The sequence below is a fragment of the Gracilinanus agilis genome, chromosome 3 (assembly GCF_016433145.1).
Source record: "Gracilinanus agilis isolate LMUSP501 chromosome 3, AgileGrace, whole genome shotgun sequence".
Classification (NCBI taxonomy): domain Eukaryota; kingdom Metazoa; phylum Chordata; class Mammalia; order Didelphimorphia; family Didelphidae; genus Gracilinanus; species Gracilinanus agilis.
In genome coordinates this window covers 511,666,830-511,685,306 of record NC_058132.1, presented here as the reverse complement: position 1 = coordinate 511,685,306, position 18,477 = coordinate 511,666,830, and the positions used below count along the sequence as shown (strand labels likewise).

The 18,477-nt window shown below is 34.7% G+C and overlaps 1 protein-coding gene across 1 annotated transcript in view; it reads left to right on the top strand.

Moving 5' to 3' along the window:
• The window catches only part of MYO16 (myosin XVI), a 719,254-nt gene that overhangs the window by 587,975 nt on the left and 112,802 nt on the right, over positions 1-18,477 (top strand). The window contains exons 27-29 of the mRNA XM_044669338.1: positions 4,081-4,177; positions 11,846-12,092; positions 14,492-14,799. Of these exons, the coding sequence (XP_044525273.1) occupies positions 4,081-4,177; positions 11,846-12,092; positions 14,492-14,799 (652 nt within the window). The remainder of the gene's footprint in view (positions 1-4,080; positions 4,178-11,845; positions 12,093-14,491; positions 14,800-18,477) is intronic.

Below are 18,477 nucleotides of genomic sequence, written 5' to 3'. Positions count from 1 at the left end.
ATTGATCTTCTAATGAGTCTTTACCTCCAATCTCTCCCCACTCAAATCTTCCTTATACACTCCTTATAATTTTTTAAACAGGTGTGTATATTCCAACACCTGGATTTAAAAACAGCAGCAAAAAGAACAACCTTCTTTCCTTCCAGTTGCCTAAAAGTTCAAACTCCTTACACTGGTATTCACATTGATACTTTGTTTTAACCTACCTTCCTAACTTTTCCCCAAACTATTATGCAACTGAAACTTTCAGCTTGCCTAGATGTATCCTACCAATTATTTCTTGAACCTGCCTTTCTTATTCTTGTTCCCATACCACCTGCCCTGAAACGGTCACATATTCCTCTTGTCCCCAAATGAGTCCTTTCCAACCACTCTTTTATCTGTATCTGCCTATATATGTAACTGCTCATATGAATCACAGTTATTCTCAAAGGTCCAACTCAAGTATCTCCACCTTTAAACAAAGCTTTTCTCATTCATTCCAGCTTAGGTAGAATTCCCCCTCCTTTGAATTGATATAGTAAGTCTTATCTGTCACCATTCATTTGGCATTAATAAATATACTATTTTATATTTTATTGAACTATACATATGTTGTTTTCCCAACTACTCCATAGAGACATTGGAGGGCAGAGATTGAGACATATTCTTTGACATATTCATATTCACCTTGCACCCATTAGGTGACTCTTTGTTTATTGTCTAATAGTTTGGGGATTTGTGACCTAGCAATCTACTTGCTTTTGCTATTTCTGAGTTTTGCTTTTATGTTTAGCCTTGAGCACATTTTGCCTTTGAGATTTAGTTCACCACTATGAATGACATGTCACCTTTGGTGATGAACAGATAGATGACATGCCCCCTCCTTTCCAATGCCTGTCTCACAGATTTGTTCTGCATTGCTCACAGACAGTACCAACTGTTCTTCCTGTTGATTGCCAGAATAAGTCAGTAGTTGGAAAAAAAGACCACAAATTGTGGAAAATAACAGGAGATGGTGCAAGGGAATAACATTTTATAACGAAATTCTACTTAGACCATCTTTTGTTTGTTGTTTTGAGAATGCAGTTGACATAGTAGAGCAAATAGAGCCTTAAAGGCACTCTTCAAACAAGGTACCTCTATGCAATACATCAAAATTAGACAAGATTACATGACAGATATAACCACAGACAAAACTTTTTCAGTGATGTATTAGAGCATTGCTATCCGATAAAGTGATAAACTGTGAGAAGTGTTTGCCAGTCATGTAAGATGCTCAGTACAATCAGTCATCCTCCCACACAAATAAGGTAACAGTCCTTATTCTGAGGTTCTCCACAGTCCATATTCACTAATGACACTGTAATAATTTGGTCAGGCCCACTATGACTGCAAAGCTGCTTTACTGAAATACACTGTAGTATGAAAAAGATAAATCTAACAATTCATAGTAACAAAACTAAGTGAAGAAAAAAATCTCTCATATTGTCTAGGTTATGACAAATAACCTATGGAAACTATGTTAAGTATATATTCATGTCTGTATGAATGTGATATGTATATACAAATTCCATGGTTGGTCAACCAAGAAGGCTCAAAGACAAAGAAGAAAAAGTGATGTGGCTAAATTGTTTTGAGGAAACCATGTGCTATTTTCTGTGATATTAAATGAAAGTTTGGGGGAGAAAGTTATATTTTCAGTAAATATGTTTATTGCATAATGTTTTCATAAGAAAACAAAATATCACTCAAATGATATTCTGTGCAAATTTTTCAAATTTACTGTTCAAGTCTTATGTAACACCTTAATTATAATAAAGACAGTATATCATAAAAAGTTTGTATAGTGGGGTTTGGTGTCAAGAAAATCTAAATTCATATTCTACCTCTGATATTCTCATGTGCAACCTTGGACAAGTTACTTAAACTCTACATGCCTCAGGAAAATCACTATGATTTATTTACTAACTTATGATGTGTTTTTAACCATGCTAAAGAAATCACAGAATGTTAAAATATTCATAAATGCATTATAAATTATAATACTAGTATAGAAGGTAAGCAAACAAAATGTAGACTATGTTTTTAAGTGAAATTTATATATATTTATATATTATTCATGTGTGTATCTCATACCACACTTATACATTAATATAAATTAATAACACATTAATATAAAATAACCAAAGTAAAATGATCGATGACATTAAAAAAACAACCAAAATATCTTAGTCGAAATCATAGAATGTTTTAAATATGCTTTTTTTTTGCTTCAAAATACAGTATACATGGTAACTCAAACTATAATAAATAATTATTGTCCCATAAAAAGTCCAATCCTAAAACACCTGCTTAGTATGTAGAGACAAGTGATTTATAATTAGTATGTCGGTTGAATGAAGAGTGGAAAATCATCAAGGGACTTGAAGATGAGTAAAATGGTTTGTTGTCTTCAGGATTTCAAACATTACTCCTTGTCATTCATTGAGTTTACATGATTAATTTTCATTATCTTTGAAGAGAGTATGATTAGCAAAAGTAAACATAACACAGCTCCTATCTCAATTAACACAAATTCCAAATTATGGAAGTTGAAAATAATGAGGAATACCTATGATCAAATCCTAGTTCTGATATTACCTATGTGACCTTGAGTAGGTGTTTCTCCCCTTTAGTATTCAGTGTTATCACCAATAAAATAAAAGGGTCCTACTAAATGATCTTCGAGGTCCATCTGAGAGCTAAAGCCCATGTTCTTATTTTATTATCACATTATGTTAATAGGAACAAGATCAGCTAAAGCCAACTTTGTAATTAAAAAAATAATTCCCACAATCTGATTTAACAGTAATTAATATTAATGCAACGGACTGTTTCTTTGTCAGTGTGTTCACATAGATGATAAGGAGGGACCAGGTGTAAAGATGATGATAACCAAAAACCAACACCATAATCCTGGATGGTGATGATTCATTTATCAAAAACAGATTTCCAAGATCCAGAAAAGAAGACCTTAGAACAGAATATCATCATTATCATCATGTCAAACATTTAATGAGTACTCCAGGTGTGTTTTGCAGTGGACTAGAAATCCCCAGGCGATGTGCTTAATAAATAGATAAGACTGATTGCTAATTAGCATATCTCTTGGTAGAATATCAAAATGGAGGATGTCTGGGGTGCCTGAAAATTTTTAAAGCAGTTTGTTGTCATGAGGGTTTTAAACATTCTTCCTCACAACCGTGGTGAAATCATTAAATGTATTGCAGAAATTAATTCGGTATACATGTCTTTTCCTTTGTGGAGGTACCTCTAAAAGAAATAAAGTTGAGGGCAGCTAGATGGCTCAAAGGATAGAGAACCAGACCTGGAGAAAGGAGGTCCTGGTTTCAAATTTAACCTTGGAACACTTCCTAGCCTATGACCTGTGAGCAAGTCACTTAGCACCCATTGCCTAGCCCTTACAGCTTTTCAAACTTAGAACCAATACATACTATTGATTCTATGACAGAAGATAAGACTTTTTAGTAAAGGGACATAAAATTGTATGTTTAACAAGGCAGTTGCATATTCAACAAAGGGTCTGTGTCCTACAGAATGATAATATTCCTATTTGCATATATTATGCATTTTATTTATTTCTAGTGGCAAATTTAAGGCAAGAAAAGGATTACAAAGAAAAGAAAAAAGAAGTACTTGGAAATTGAATAAATATAATTCATTCATATTTAAGCTCTTGTCTCTAAGCAATAATGATAGTTAGTTCTTTCATTTCTTTCATCAAGAAGCACACATACAAACACTACACTGTGGATACACGTTTTCACAAAGATGTGAATATTCCTATGAAAACGTTGTTTATGACCATGTATAGTATAGAACTGCTGAAGAGAAATGTCCTTCAAAGATGTATTTGCAAATATTATATGTGATAATTTAAGAAAAAAGACATACTAGGGGTAAAAACACAAACTGTTACTGCTTTTGGTGCTCCCTCCCAGCCTTCTCCTGGAAAAAATCTCTGCCCTGTGATTATTTATCCATCATCATTTTGGCATTTCCTTGTTGTTGAATGTTTCCCTGCTGTTTGTGTTTTAGACAGGAGTCCGAAAAGTGTTTCTAAAATACTGGCAAGCTGACCAACTCAATGATTTGTGCCTTCAACTCCAGAGGAAAATTATAACCTGTCAAAAAGGTAACAATTACATGTGGATGTTTCTGAACTGTATTTTTTGCATACCTCTATGGGCAGCAGAATTTTTTAATCTCTAAATGGTAACAATTATACATTCAAGATTTCTGAACCATGTTGTTATGTGTACTTATTTGGTAACGTGGTAAAACACAACTTTTCATTTATGTATAATTTGCTTTTCAGTTGGCCATGACATTCATTATCTGACTCGGTATTTGTATATGGAGCTTTTCAAAGGTTGGAGATCATTCCCTTTTGGCTAATCAACCTTTAACTTAGTCACTTGTTGATGGCAATTTTTATACCTCTCGTGCTGTCCTGAAGAGGTATTCAATACATTGAGTTTTTCTTTACTAATATCAACAAAGATGTTATGGTAGCAACCACTAAAATTCAATTCCGATTTTTTCTTGGAATATTGAGCTGACTCTGGGTTGTCAATGTCTAGGTCAGTGGATCATGAATGCTGTTAGGTTCACCCCAAACTACAAAGGCTTCAGATAAAAGCCCGGTGATGGTCAGTGTATGCTCTGACTTCTGATACTAAGTTTTAAGGGCTCATCAACATCTTGGCAGTGGGGTGATGACTTTTTAGCCACAGCAATTCTGAAAGATCATCTACTAAATTGGAATATTATTACCCTCTCTTCCAACTCTGCCCCTATAACCACCACCACCACCACCACCACTACTACTACCACTACTGCTACCACTATTACTACTACTAATACTACTATTAACAATAATAATTGCTAGCATTTATGTAGTACTTAAAGATTTGAAAAGTGCTTTAACTGTATTGTCTCATTTGATCCTCACCACCACCCCACATAGTTGAAATTAATATCTTTATTGTACAGAAGAAGAGAGTGAGACCAAGAAGTGAAGTGTTTTGACTTGGGTCATAAATCATGTCAGTCTCTGAGGCCAAGTTTAAATAACAGTCTTCCTTTACTCAAGCAAGCCTCTTATCCTACATGAGATGGTGATCTAGTGTAGCAGTAGTATTGTTACTGTCATAATTTAGTAGAAAGCCTCTTGGAATTGCTGTGAATATGAAATCATGAATTACTCTACTGCCAAGGAGCAAGGAGTCCTTGAAAATTAGCAAGGCAGGAAGTTAAACAAACACGCAGTCCATCATCATATCATCAAGCCTGTTTGGGAAGAGTGTGTTTCTGTGTGTGTGTGTGTGTGTGTGTGTGTGTGTGTGTGTGTTTTAGAAGGACCAGATTGGGTCACACCGGAGGTATTTTGCAGCTCTTGATCCTGTTGGTTTAGGGTCCCTGTTAAAGCCACAGAAAGAAAATACCTCTTCCACCATTTATGTTGTTGTTGGTAGTTTCAGTCATGTCTGACTCTTCAGGACCCTATTTGGGGTTTTCTTGGCAAAGCTACTGGAATGTTTTGCCATTTCCTTCTCTAGTTCATTTCACAGATGAAGAGCTTGAAAAAAAACAAGTTTAGGTGACGTGCCCGGTGTCACAAAGCTACTAAGTATCTGAGGCTGGATTTGAATTCAGGTCTTCCTGACTCCAGGCCTCTGCCGTCTATCCACTGAAGCACCTAAAAGGAAATTTAAAAGCTCCAGCTTCTTTTCCAAAAATGGGAGAAATAAGCCAATGCCATAATAATTAATATGTAAGGTTTGCAAAACATCATATTTTTTATGATTTTATTATCACAACAAGATTATAAGGTAGGCACTATCATTATCTCCATTTTACAGATGTAGAACTGAGGCTAGGGGAGTTTTTAACTTGCCTAGGGAAGTATGTGTGTACTTTACTTATTTTGATATTTTGGAAATTTTGTTGCTATGTAAAATGTTTTCTTTAGGAACTTACCTCGGGCCAAAAAAATCAGACTGTTAGAAACAACAAATGGGTTTTATATATGAATGTATATATGTATGTGTGCATACATGTATATACATATGTGTGTTTCTATATGTAATTCTTTTAAACTTAAAGCCTATAAAACTTAAACTTTAAAAAAATATTCACTTTCTACATGTGAAGGATAATAGTAGTGCCATTGGAGATGTTTAAGCAAAGGCTGGAAGAACACTTAGGAAACAGTGCTGGAAAACAATCAGTTCTCAGGGCAGGGAAGTGCACAAAGAACACTTTTTTGAAAGAAAAAAATATGTTTTTGTTTTTATTTTATTTTCTCTCAATTACACGTAAAAATTTTTTTTGACATTTCAAAAATAATTTTTGAGTTCCCAATTCTGTCCATCTTGCCCTTCACACACCTTGAGAAGGAAAGCACCTTGATATAGATTAGATATGCAGTCAGGCAGAAACATTTACCTATTCTCCATATTGCAAAAGAGAACACATAAAACAAACAAACAAGAAAGATATAGAAAGTAAAATAAGTATGATTCAGTCCACATTCAGACTCCATCAGTTCTGTCTCTAGAGGTAGATAGCATTTTTCATCGTAAGTCCTTCAGAACTGTATTGTATCACTGTATTGTTGAGAATGACTGTTGTTCTTAGTTGATCATTGTACAGTATTGCTGTTACTATGTACAGTGATATCCTAGCTCTGCTCTCTCCACTTTGCATTAATTCATATGTCTTCCAAGGTTTTTCTGAAACTATCCAGGTCATCATTTCTTAAAGCACAATAATATTCCATCACAATAATATGCCACAACTTGTTCAGTCATTCCTCAGGTGATGGGCATCCCTTCAATTCTGAATTCTTTGCCACTACAAAAAAAAAGCTGCTATAAATAGTTTTGTATATATAAGACCTTTTCTTTTTCTTTTGTCTCTTGACCTGTAGCCATGATAGTGATATTTTTGGGTCTAAGGGTATACACAGCTTCATAGCCTGTTGGGCATAGTTCCAAATTGGCTTCCAGAATGGTTAAATTAGTTCACAACTCCAATAGCGCATTAGTGTCCCAAATTTTCCATACCCCCTCTGGGACTTGTTATTTTCCTTTTGTGTCATATTAGCCCATCTCATAGGTATGTGGTGGCACCTCAGAGTTATTTTAATTTGCATTTCTCTAATCAACAGTGTTTAAAGCATCTTTTATATCGATAGCTTTGATTTCTTCTTCTGAAAACTGCCTGTTCATTTCCTTTAATTATTTATCTATTACAAATTATTGTATTCTTATAAATTGGACACAACCCTCTACTTATTTAAGAAATTAAGCCTTTGTCAAAGAAATTTGTTATAATCCTCCCCTACCCCAGTTTCCTGCTTTTCTTCTAATCTTGACTGCATTGACTCTGTTTGTGCAAAGTCTTTTTAATTTAAAGTAATCAAAATTATCCATTTTGTATCCTCTAATATTTTCTATCTCTTGTTTGGTAATAAATTCTTCACTTACTTGTAGATCTGACACATAAAGTATTCCAAACTCCCTTAATTTGCTTAGTATATTATCCTTTTTGTCCAAATCAAGCTCCCATTTTGACCACTTTTTGTTATACGGTTATATGGTGTAAGATGTTGACCTATATTTAGTTTCTGTCATATTGCTTTCTAGTTTTCCCAGGATTTTTTGTCATATAGTGAATTCCTTTCCGAAAAGCTTAGATCTTTGCATTTATCAAACATTAGATTGCAATAGTCATTTTCTACTGTGTATTATGTACCCATTTTGTTCCACTGAACCACCATTCTACTCTGTATCAAATTATTTTGATGATATCACATTTTTCCCCCACTGGTTCTCTTTATATACTTGACCTTTTGACTTCCAGATGAATTATTTTATGATTGTTTCTTGTCCTATGAAATAATTTTTGGTAGTTTTATTGGTATGGTACTAAATAAATAATTAATTTAAGTAGAATTGTCATTTTTATTATATTGACCTGGTGTACCCATGAGGAAGAATTATTTTAAATGAAATTTCTCTTTCTAGCTCTTCTTTTTAACTTTGTTCATAATGGATAGAAATGCTGATGACTTATTTGAGTTTATTTTACATCCTGCAACTTTGGTGAATTGTTAATTATTTCAACTATTTTTTAGTTCTAGGATTTTCTAAGTATAATTTCAGATTGTCTGTCCAAAAACACTTTTAACCTTAATCTTCATTATTAACATTTTCCATCATTTTTAAAATCCAGATGATCCACAGAATGATAAACTAAGTCCTTTTCTCTATTGTTTGTTCATTTTTGAGGCTTAAATGCTTGAACTGAAAATTTAAAAATAGTTCTCACAAATTGATTAGAGCTAAGTCCAGCACACTCCCATGGCATGTATTCTAGAAACCATCTGATAGATATCACCTCCTTCCTTCACTGACATTCTACTATTCCTTCCTTACTATTACAAACCTGAAAAATTTCATCCTGACGAGCTCTTGTCTCCATACAATTTGTTTTCTTCCCATCCAGAGCACAAATAAATTAATCTCCCATATTCCAAATTTATTATGCATATTCTCAGCTCTCTTCCCTCACTTCCTTACCCCTACTGCTTGACCAAATCATTTTATGCTACAGTTATCTGTTTCTCAGCTTATCCCCAACCAAAATCTTTTCTATTTCTTTCCACTATTTGTCAACTAGACTCTCACTCATCCCAGTTTTGGCTTGTGATTAAGCTCCTTTTTCAGTCAGGTCAAGGCCACACTTTGGAAGCTCACTCAGGTTTTTCATTGCTCAAAACTTCTTAGCAATATCTTCTCTTTTTCTCCTTCCATTCTTCTTGTCCTTTTACATGTTTAAACCTGTTTCCCTCCCATTTCCTTCAGAACATTGCTCTAGAAATGTTTCCCCCTCTCTTAGAAATCCTCAAACACTTTCTCCACAGTAGGTCCTACAAATACTACCAGATCTCTTTGGCCATTTTTAAAAAGCAAAAGCCTTCCCTTGACCCTTCTGGCTCATCCAGACACTATCCCTCCTCTTGTACTGCCATATTTTTTGGAATAATTTTCATTCTCCACTATTATCAACCTCTATAATCTGGGCTCTTCCCTAATGGTTTATTGAAAGTCCTTTTTTTTTGAAACGTTCCTTTGTGAATAGCCTTTACTCTCCTGACTTTGAGCATATATTTTATCTCTATGGGATGGAGATGGATCATTACAATAAGTAATTCTATAGACCTCAGACAGAACCATACATAGTTTAGACACTGATACAGCACTCTAGCTTTATTGCAAACTCAATTTTTCCTTAACTAAAAAGAACTTAAATATCTCTCTGGGTATTCCAGAGATTATTTCTTCTTTTCTCTCATCAACTATTATATTATGCATTGTATGTCATACCCAGCATTTCCTATAATCCTGACATAGACCTATATAACCTCAGAATTCTTGACCTATAAAATATATAAATTCATTCTATAAAATATTGTTTCAAGTTTTGTGCCTATTAAAATTAATCCTTTTTGTAGTTTGAATTTAAGTTGTTTCCAATTATCGGGCGAGCTTTATTGTCTTCACTTCACCTACACCCTCATCCCCACATTTATACCTTTAGGAAGATTTGAAAATGAAGCTGGATGTCTTCACTATGAATGTAATCATTTGAATTTCAAATTATATTACAGGAGATAATCTTTCTGAGTATATGTATTTATGACCTTCTAGACAAAAGAAAAAAAAGTTTTATGAGTCTAAAATCTACTACTCTTTCTGTCACCTTAAAAAATCTCATAAAAATGTCAGAAGAAAAATGGGAAATTAATTTCCTTTTGTGCCAAATCATTTTCTTGAAGTAATTAATCTTATGCTAAAGGAGCCAATTTGTGCTATATAGTATAGCTTAAATGATCAAAGAAGACAGTTGGGAATAATGATGGGAAAATGGAGTCTCTCAAATTCTTTGAAACAGATGTCATTAGGTGAATGTTGTTGTCATATGGGGAAGGGGAAGGAGCAATAGAGAACCCTGGTTTGTTCACATTAATGATTTAGTTCAAGTAAGGAGGCATCATAGAGTTATTCCCGATTTCATCCTTCCAAAAGAAATGCTTTCCTTCTTCAACAGTAACAAGGATGAATAAAGATCAGTTTGTTTTATTCTGCTTTTCTTTTCATGTGGTCCCCTTAAACCTAACTTCATTTTGTTTTACAACAGTTTATTGTACCTTTTGTTGTTTACTTTTTGTTCAAATTAGCTCGGCATGATTCTTTTGCAGTTTAACTTAATAAAGTACCACTACATTCCAAAGTAACTATAAACATTCAGTGTTGCCATCTGAAAAAAATGTTGAGCATTTTAAATGTCTGCATGTTTTTCTTCTGAAACTATACTTGTAGAAGACTTTATTCACTTCCCCTCCTTGTAATCAACTAGTAATCAAAGTGGATTATACAGATAACCCCCAGATTCATGCTGGTTTCAGAGAAATGGAAAATTTAAAGCAGTTAATACTTTAAATTTATCTTATCACAACTTCTCTCCTCATCCTACCACCCTGGGGGGGAAGGGGAGTTTTATTTTGCAAAACAGATTTCTTTCTTTCTTTTATTCATTCATGCACTCATTCATTTATTTGTTTTCCTTCTCTTCCCCTTCCTTCCATGCCTCCATCCATCCCTTCTTCCTTCCTTTTCTTTCCTTCTTCATTTCTGCTAAAATTCTGAAATATCTTCTGAGCTCACTATTTCACTTCTAGGAAGGCCAAACCTTTTGAAGTTAGGCTTCTTGGGAGTTGATAATACTATTATTACTATAACATCTATTTGATATTAAAGAGTTTTGAAGAATGTCCTTTCTTTTGTCCATTTTAAACAAGTCTTATTAATAGCAATGAAGAAAGTCAGTAGGTCGCAAATATTTGAGTGTTTTTCCAGAAATGAGGGTGAATATAATCAGATTAGACCATGAAGATGGGAAGAAGGGGTGATACTTTGTTCTCAGATTGTTAAAGTTTTATACCTATTAGATTTTTAACCTTTGTCTTTTAGACTGTACCTTCTTTGTACTTATTATTTGTACCTTCTATTTTTTCCAGAGTTATGAAATTTTCTCTCATTCATCTGTCTCTTGAATGAAACCTTGGCCTAGGACTTAAGGCGAGATAAACATAGGCTAAAAAAAATCTATATATGAATATACATATACAAATGGACATACATACACACACACACACACACACACACACATGCACACACAATGTTATCTTCCACTTAAGCCCTGGACCAATGCCTCATTGTGGTATGGCATGGACTCTCACTTATTAAAGTTTTTCTAAGCTTGATACATCCTAGTAAGCTAGAAATATTTAAACTACAATTCTGAGTAAACATAGTCATCAAAGGAACAGCCTTTTCTAAAATCAGAGGGCTTCACCACCAGAAATTTTGTTCTGAGATGATCATATTTTTTTTCCAGCCCCAGCTATGGATAACACTCTTGTCTTAGCCCTGCACTAGTAGAGTGTGTACCTACACATAAAAGGCCTCATTCTAAAGATTATTCCTGGTAACCTATCCAAGTAAATGATATTCTTAACATAACCTTTGAATTTATGATAGCTGTTAATGAATTTTTAAATCTCATTTTAATGTGGTTACGATATATTTCATTATTTCTTTTACTCTGCGCTTATATTTATCAGTCCGTAAACCCATTATCAGTCATTCAGCTTAATGTCATTGTGACTTTGCTTCTGTATTTTGGATTCATGTTACTCTCATTGAGCCATAATTTTGTCCTATTCTGACAGTTATAAGAGGCTTTCTTGCACGCCAGCACTTGCTGCAGAAGATGAGCATCAGACAGCAAGAGGTCACTTCAGTCAAGAGTTTCCTCCAGAACACAGAAGACATGGGCCTGAAAACGTACGACGCTCTGGTCATACAGAATGCGTCAGACATCGCTCGAGAAAACGATCGGGTCCGCAATGAGATGAACACAGCTTACCATAGAGAAAAGGTAGAGGGCAGGAACAAGCAAGAAGAAGGCATCAAAAGGTAAGTGCAGCAAACATTCGCCATCCATCCAGCTGTCACCATAAGAATTCAGAACAGCTCTCAGCTCAGCGTATCAGCGAACAGTGATCAGTGGAGAAGAGGCAAGGAATGAGCACCTACCTTAGAGACTTCCTAGCTGTGAGACCCTGGCTAAGCCACTTAAACCTCTCAGCCTCAGTTTCCTGATTTGTAGAATGAGGATAATACATGTCAAGTGCTTTGTAAGTCCTTCAGGGTATTATGAATGTGAGGGGTATTTGTTTTTATCATCATTTTGGCTGTTATGATTATTATTAGAGGGGCAACATGATGTAGTAGTAGAGATCTGTCCTCTGAGCCAAGAAATCATGGGCTCAGGTTCTGCCTCCAATACATGCCGACTTAACATTGTGTAGCTTCCAGAAACTCTCTGAGAGTTGCAGAGCAGGTGAAGTCTTGAACTATTAAAGGAAGTGTCCTCAATGGGAATTTCTTATTGTAAAGAAATTGTGGGTTTGGTAAAAACTATAATGATGATGATGATGATGATCTAATTATAGCTTCAGGTGAGTATTTTATATATGTTTGTTAATATATTAACATCTTTTCTTAGTAAGGCCATGATTACAGATGTCCATCTCACGAGACTCTCTATAGTGTCTATTTTGAAGGTTGTTAATTTTGTATGCTGTACTTGTTTCATTTTTTCAGTGCCTTAGGCCGTCTCAGATTTTATTTTAAAGTATATTATAGCCCTATTTTTAGCAAACAGATTTAATTGGGCTTTTTAATTTTTTCATTCAAGTACACTGAACATAAATGCTGACTTAGAGAACCTTCTGGAAATTTGCCAAGATAATTAATAAGGAGACCTTTTGGGGGAGAAGAGATACCATAAAATCGATATAGAGAAATGTGTCTGTTCTGATCACTGTCTACAGTGACACATTTTCTTTGCCAGTGAAAAAAGCTTTTTTCTTTCCATTTGAAAGTCTACTTTGAGTGCTAATCTAGAAATAGAAATTTTGTAACCACCTGTTTCAGCTGACAATGGAGTATCCTTCCTCTCCTATGAACTATAAGGATTATAGTTCATAGTAGCATTGGTCTACGTAATGGCAGTAATCTGTTTTCTATGACCATAATTCACTTGTTAGGGAGCTATTTATTTTTCTATATGAACTCAAAAATGCCACATTGTATCTCACTGGAAATAGAATTCTATTGCTTGTGCTGCCTACGTCAGATTATTTTTATTAAAGTAAAAATGGCAGTGTCATCTCTGGTTAATTAGCTTCAAATATCTCAGTGATTAAATACCCAAAAAAATCCCTTTGTAGAGAAAAATCAGTAATTAAGCATTACAGTGAAACAAATTACACACTGAATACAAAGTTTTTATCTGCAGCTATTTCATTTACTACATGGGCATCTGGCTATATCTTTTAGGAGAATTCTAACTCTGTTGTTGTTCTGCCATTAAAAATATAATTACAAAAGCAAATGCTTCAAAAACTCCTGTAAAACAAATGTACTGACATCTTTTTATCACATGATTACTCTAGCATACAAAGCCAAAAGGAAGGATTTTGTTGTTGCTTCTCTTGTTATTATTATTATTATTACTATATCATTTTTACTAACTGTTAATTGTATATGACTTCCAGAAGGATATTTATCATTTGCGCTGCTGGAACTGAACAATCACCTCAATTTCTCACTTTGCCCAGATGTAAAATTAAATACCAAGTGATTTGTCAATTTGTTTATTGGATAAGAGCAATGCACTTGGCACCAGACAAGACATATAGACTAAAAGGGAAAGAAAATCATTATGATGGAGAAAATAACTCTACATAATTAAATGATGGCTGATGATGCATGGAGGGAGAGACAGAAATAAGAAAGTGGTGTGGGTTACCCCCATAATTCCATGCTTTGCTTTTTATAAGTGTACTCCTTTGAGAGAGAGCCATGATGAACTCCCAGCATTTGCTGCATCAGTAACTTTCTATTAAGATGGATTTCCCAGAAATTATCATTCAGATTGAATTCCTAGGTTTTGATTGTGTTTAATAATCAGAGTGTGAACAATTCATTCAGTGAATGCCTGATCAACAATATGAAACTACTTAAGAAAGCTGCACTTATGTGTGTATGGTTGTGTGTGTGTGGGGTGGGGAGTCCAATGATCTGATTTATCATAAAGCAGGAAATGGAAAAATGCTAGCAGCTTCATCTGGATTTGTTTGTCAGAAGATTACTGCATACACATCCTCTAGGCACAGCAGGGGTGTTGGGAGATTGTTTACCAAAAGGCTGTTATTACGTTTGCATGAACAGGTTCATTGTTATCATTTGAATAATGCATCTGGGCATCTCTTCTGTTATGTGTGTGTGTTTTTCTTCTTTCCTTTTAGAGCTCCAGACAAGGGTGGAAAGGTCTCTGAAGACAACTTTCCAGTCAGTCGGGCACCCAAGCATTTTCATTCGAGCTCAGTTCCAGTCCCCATGGCAGTAGATGGCTTGGTACAGTCTCTGGCTGGATCATCCATCAGATCTCCCTCCCTGCACTCTGTGTTCAGCATGGATGACAGCAGTGGCCTGCCATCACCACGGAAACAGCCCCCTCCCAAACCAAAGAGAGACCCCAACACACGACTGAGTGCTTCCTATGAGGCTGTTAGTGCCTGCTTGTCAGCAGCTGCTAAGGAAACAGCTAATGAAGGTTAGGCTAAAAGGGAAAGCATGGAGATGGGGGGCAGGGTGGGGATTGGAAGACAACAACATGATTTCTGTTTATTCCTGGTCTCACTCCTGATCTTCAGATGCCCCAGAGAAGGCTTGTTGCTCTAGTATATTTTTAAAGGAAATAAATCTATTTGCTGACTTACCAGTGACTCTTTTATCACTCAGAAAACATAATAGCATTTTGTTCAAATATTTAAGGCTTTTAGAAAAAGACAATTCAAGATATTCTCCCTCCTCTTGTCCCCTCGCCGACCCCAATACAGAGAGAGAGAGAGAGAGAGAGAGAGAGAGAGAGAGAGAGAGAGAGAGAGAGAGAGAGAGAGAGAGAGAGAGAGAGAGAGCACTTTACATAAAGTACACCAAATTTGGACTTTATTAACATTAGATTTTTTTCATGATTTCAGTATGAAGAGATATGACCAGAATCAAGACTTGGCCTCATGTCCTGCCTGTGACATATATTAGCTGTGTGACCCCAACAAGTCACATAACCAATCAGTAACTGACACCCCAAATGTATAAGTTGTCTAGCAGGTGCTGAAATGCATAGATAGCAGAAGTTTCCTCACTGGGAATTCCTTCTATCCAAGCCAGGCCCCTCAAAGTAAAACAAACAAAAAAATCATAAAATCAGCTTTTCTTTGCATCAGAATCTAGATGAACAAATAATTTCAGCATGCTGTTGAATGAAATGATTCACTGTCAAAATGAAAAGCAAGCTCTAATTAGTGGTATCTGTAAAAGTAAGGTAACAAATTTCTATATTGTGATTTTGCAACATCTTTATCTAATTGATTAAAGTAAATTGCATACTCAGTCTAAGTCATCTTCCACTCATTTATAACAGAAGTAGACCCATGGGCCATAGTTTGCCAACACTTAATTTATATCATGATTATTTATTAGTAATTATTTATCTTTAGCATTTTTAAATGTAGACAAGGCACATTAGAGACCATAGAATTAAATTCAATTGCTTTTAAAAAAAATAATAACCAAAGAAATCTAGCCAATGAGATAAAAACACTGAAAACAAATAAAAATACTCTCCTGGGAAAAGATATTTGACAAGCTATGGAAGTCTGGAGTAAAACGCAATACTAAGCATAGTAAGTCACTTTTATTAATGTGTCTGTGTAGGCTTTCAGATGAAATCATTCTTTAAGAAATATTTTAAATAGAGAGGTAATCCATTACCCTAAGTAACTAGTGGAATGTACAAGATTTCAAGATGTTGGCAGAAGAAGGACAAATATTGGTATAATGAAGAGTCCTGGACCTAAAATCATGTTGACCTGGGTCCTGTGCTTCAGGGCAAATAGGTTAACATCTCTAAGTTTCAGTTTGGTATTCTGTAATATAAGGGGATAACATCTAAAATTCCTTTCAACTCTGAATACATGATCCTATGATTAAAAATTGATAAGATTGAAGAAAATCATATGTTTGCTAGCATGTAGTACATAAAGACAGTAAATACAGAAACAGACAAATATGAGAAACAACATGGAGTGAGTATGGAAAAGAGTTTTCAGGGGACGGATTTAGATTTGATCAGAGGAAAGCAGTTAGAAAGGAAGGGATTCACATGCTAGAACTATAGAGCCCCAACAATGTATTATCTTAAACAGAGGAAACACACTGCTTACTAAAAGATATTTACATCTAAATAATTCATAAACACATAAGTAGTCAAGATAAGTCTCATTTATTCTTTTATTTCTGTTTAGGTATTTTAACTTGGTTGCTTGCAAGGGTAGGTTTGTGGGGCAAAGATCACCAAAGGAATGACAAAAATAAGAAACAAGTTGTGCATTAGACAGAGCTAGTGGAAAATCAGTAGATCCTATCATTATACTTATATAAATATAGAGAATAGGAATTAAGCTATGTTAAAAAAAAAGATCCAGATTAGGAACTGAAAACATATTATAAAGAGGGAATGTGAGGCTAAAATTTCACTAGTAGTAGTTTTATTTAAGATGGAAGAATCCATGTTAAAGGAACTGGAATAAATATTACAGAATAGGCAGATCTAAAGTAGGAGTGAGAAAAGACATGGATATTTCCAAATCCTATCAAGTCCTCAAGTAAGTGGAAGTAAAGGCCTAATCAGAACATGGTAGTGGTTGATGAAATGAGAAAAGGAAATCAAATTGTTAAGCATAATTCAGGAACATTACAAAGAGTGGAGGGATAGATGAAGTTCTAGAAAAAAAAAAGTTTAAATCTTTTAAATAAAGGAGCCCATTGATATGTAGATAAAGTGGCATCAGGAGACAGAAAAATATATTTGAGAAGTAAATGTTTTTTATCTGAAGACAAATTTGAAGAGAATTGATTGTGATATAGTGAAATAACTTTCCTAGTTAAGCATAAGTATACTGAGAGAAAATGAATTTAAAAGCAGATAATTAAAATAGTTCCTACACATCTTAGTGTAATAATACATAATATTTATATAGTACTTAACTAGATGCCAAGTACTATGCTAGCTGCTTTACAATTATTAAAATCTCATTTTATCCTCACAACAACACTGGGAGGAAGATGCTGCTCCATTTTATGTCTGAGGAAACTAAGGTTGAGTGACTTGCCCAGACTCATATAGCTAAAAAGTGCCTGAAGCTGGATTTGAATTCAAGCATTCTTGACTCCAGGCCTAGTGATCTATCCACTGACTCACCTATAAAAGAATATTCTTTTGTACTAGATAAGTAAACTATGAAACTGATAAACCAACGCATCAGTCAAATAATATCCCAATACCAATAGATCGTATTTTCATTAAAGGAGATTTCATATTTTGAGTCTGAATGATAAGAAAGGCGCATGCATATGTGACCCAAGGCACACAATAAGATATACAAAATTATTTGAGGTGATATGTGAATTTCCGATTACACACTCCATTTCTTTAGAGCCAGTTGTCCACCTTACACAACCCAAAGACAGAAGCTATTTAGGGCACTATAACTGATCCTTGAAGTGCTAACTTATGCCTCAATTGTGGCATAATACATATTTATTTTTTTTGTTTAGGTTTGTTCCATACAATGTCTGAAAAAGTAAAAGGCAGCTTATGCCGAAATGAGGTCCCTTTCAATATTGAGATCTAAGAGTGGACTAGAGAGATTTTTGCAAAGAAGCAATGTCCTATAGTCAATAGAGGACCAACGTAGGAGTCAAAGAGAGCAGCTTTGTGACTGTGGGCAACTCACTTAACTTCTCAAGGGCACCAGGCAAATCTCTCAGAGCCAGGGTGTTTCCATATGGAGAGTTCCTCACCCTGATGAAATCACAGATCCTGACCAGACAGATGGAAAGTCAGAGAAAGAAACAAGCCTTAGTTAGAACCTGGGAACCAACTGAGATGGCTTCTACATTTTCGATGCATGTCTACAGCATCAGCTAACCCTATAGCATAAATGAATGGGAGGAATTAGATTCATGTTAAAAAGGGGGACCAGTAAAACAAAATGAAGAGGATAAAGATAATGTAAATGCTGAAATTATAGTATCTTTTAAAGATTGTATTGATATAGAGGGATTAATGGCATTATAAATCTAAAGATGAAAGAAATACTAAGAGAATAAGGCTTGGGAGGAAAATAGTCAAAATGAAACTATAAAACTCTGTAATACAAATTTTGTA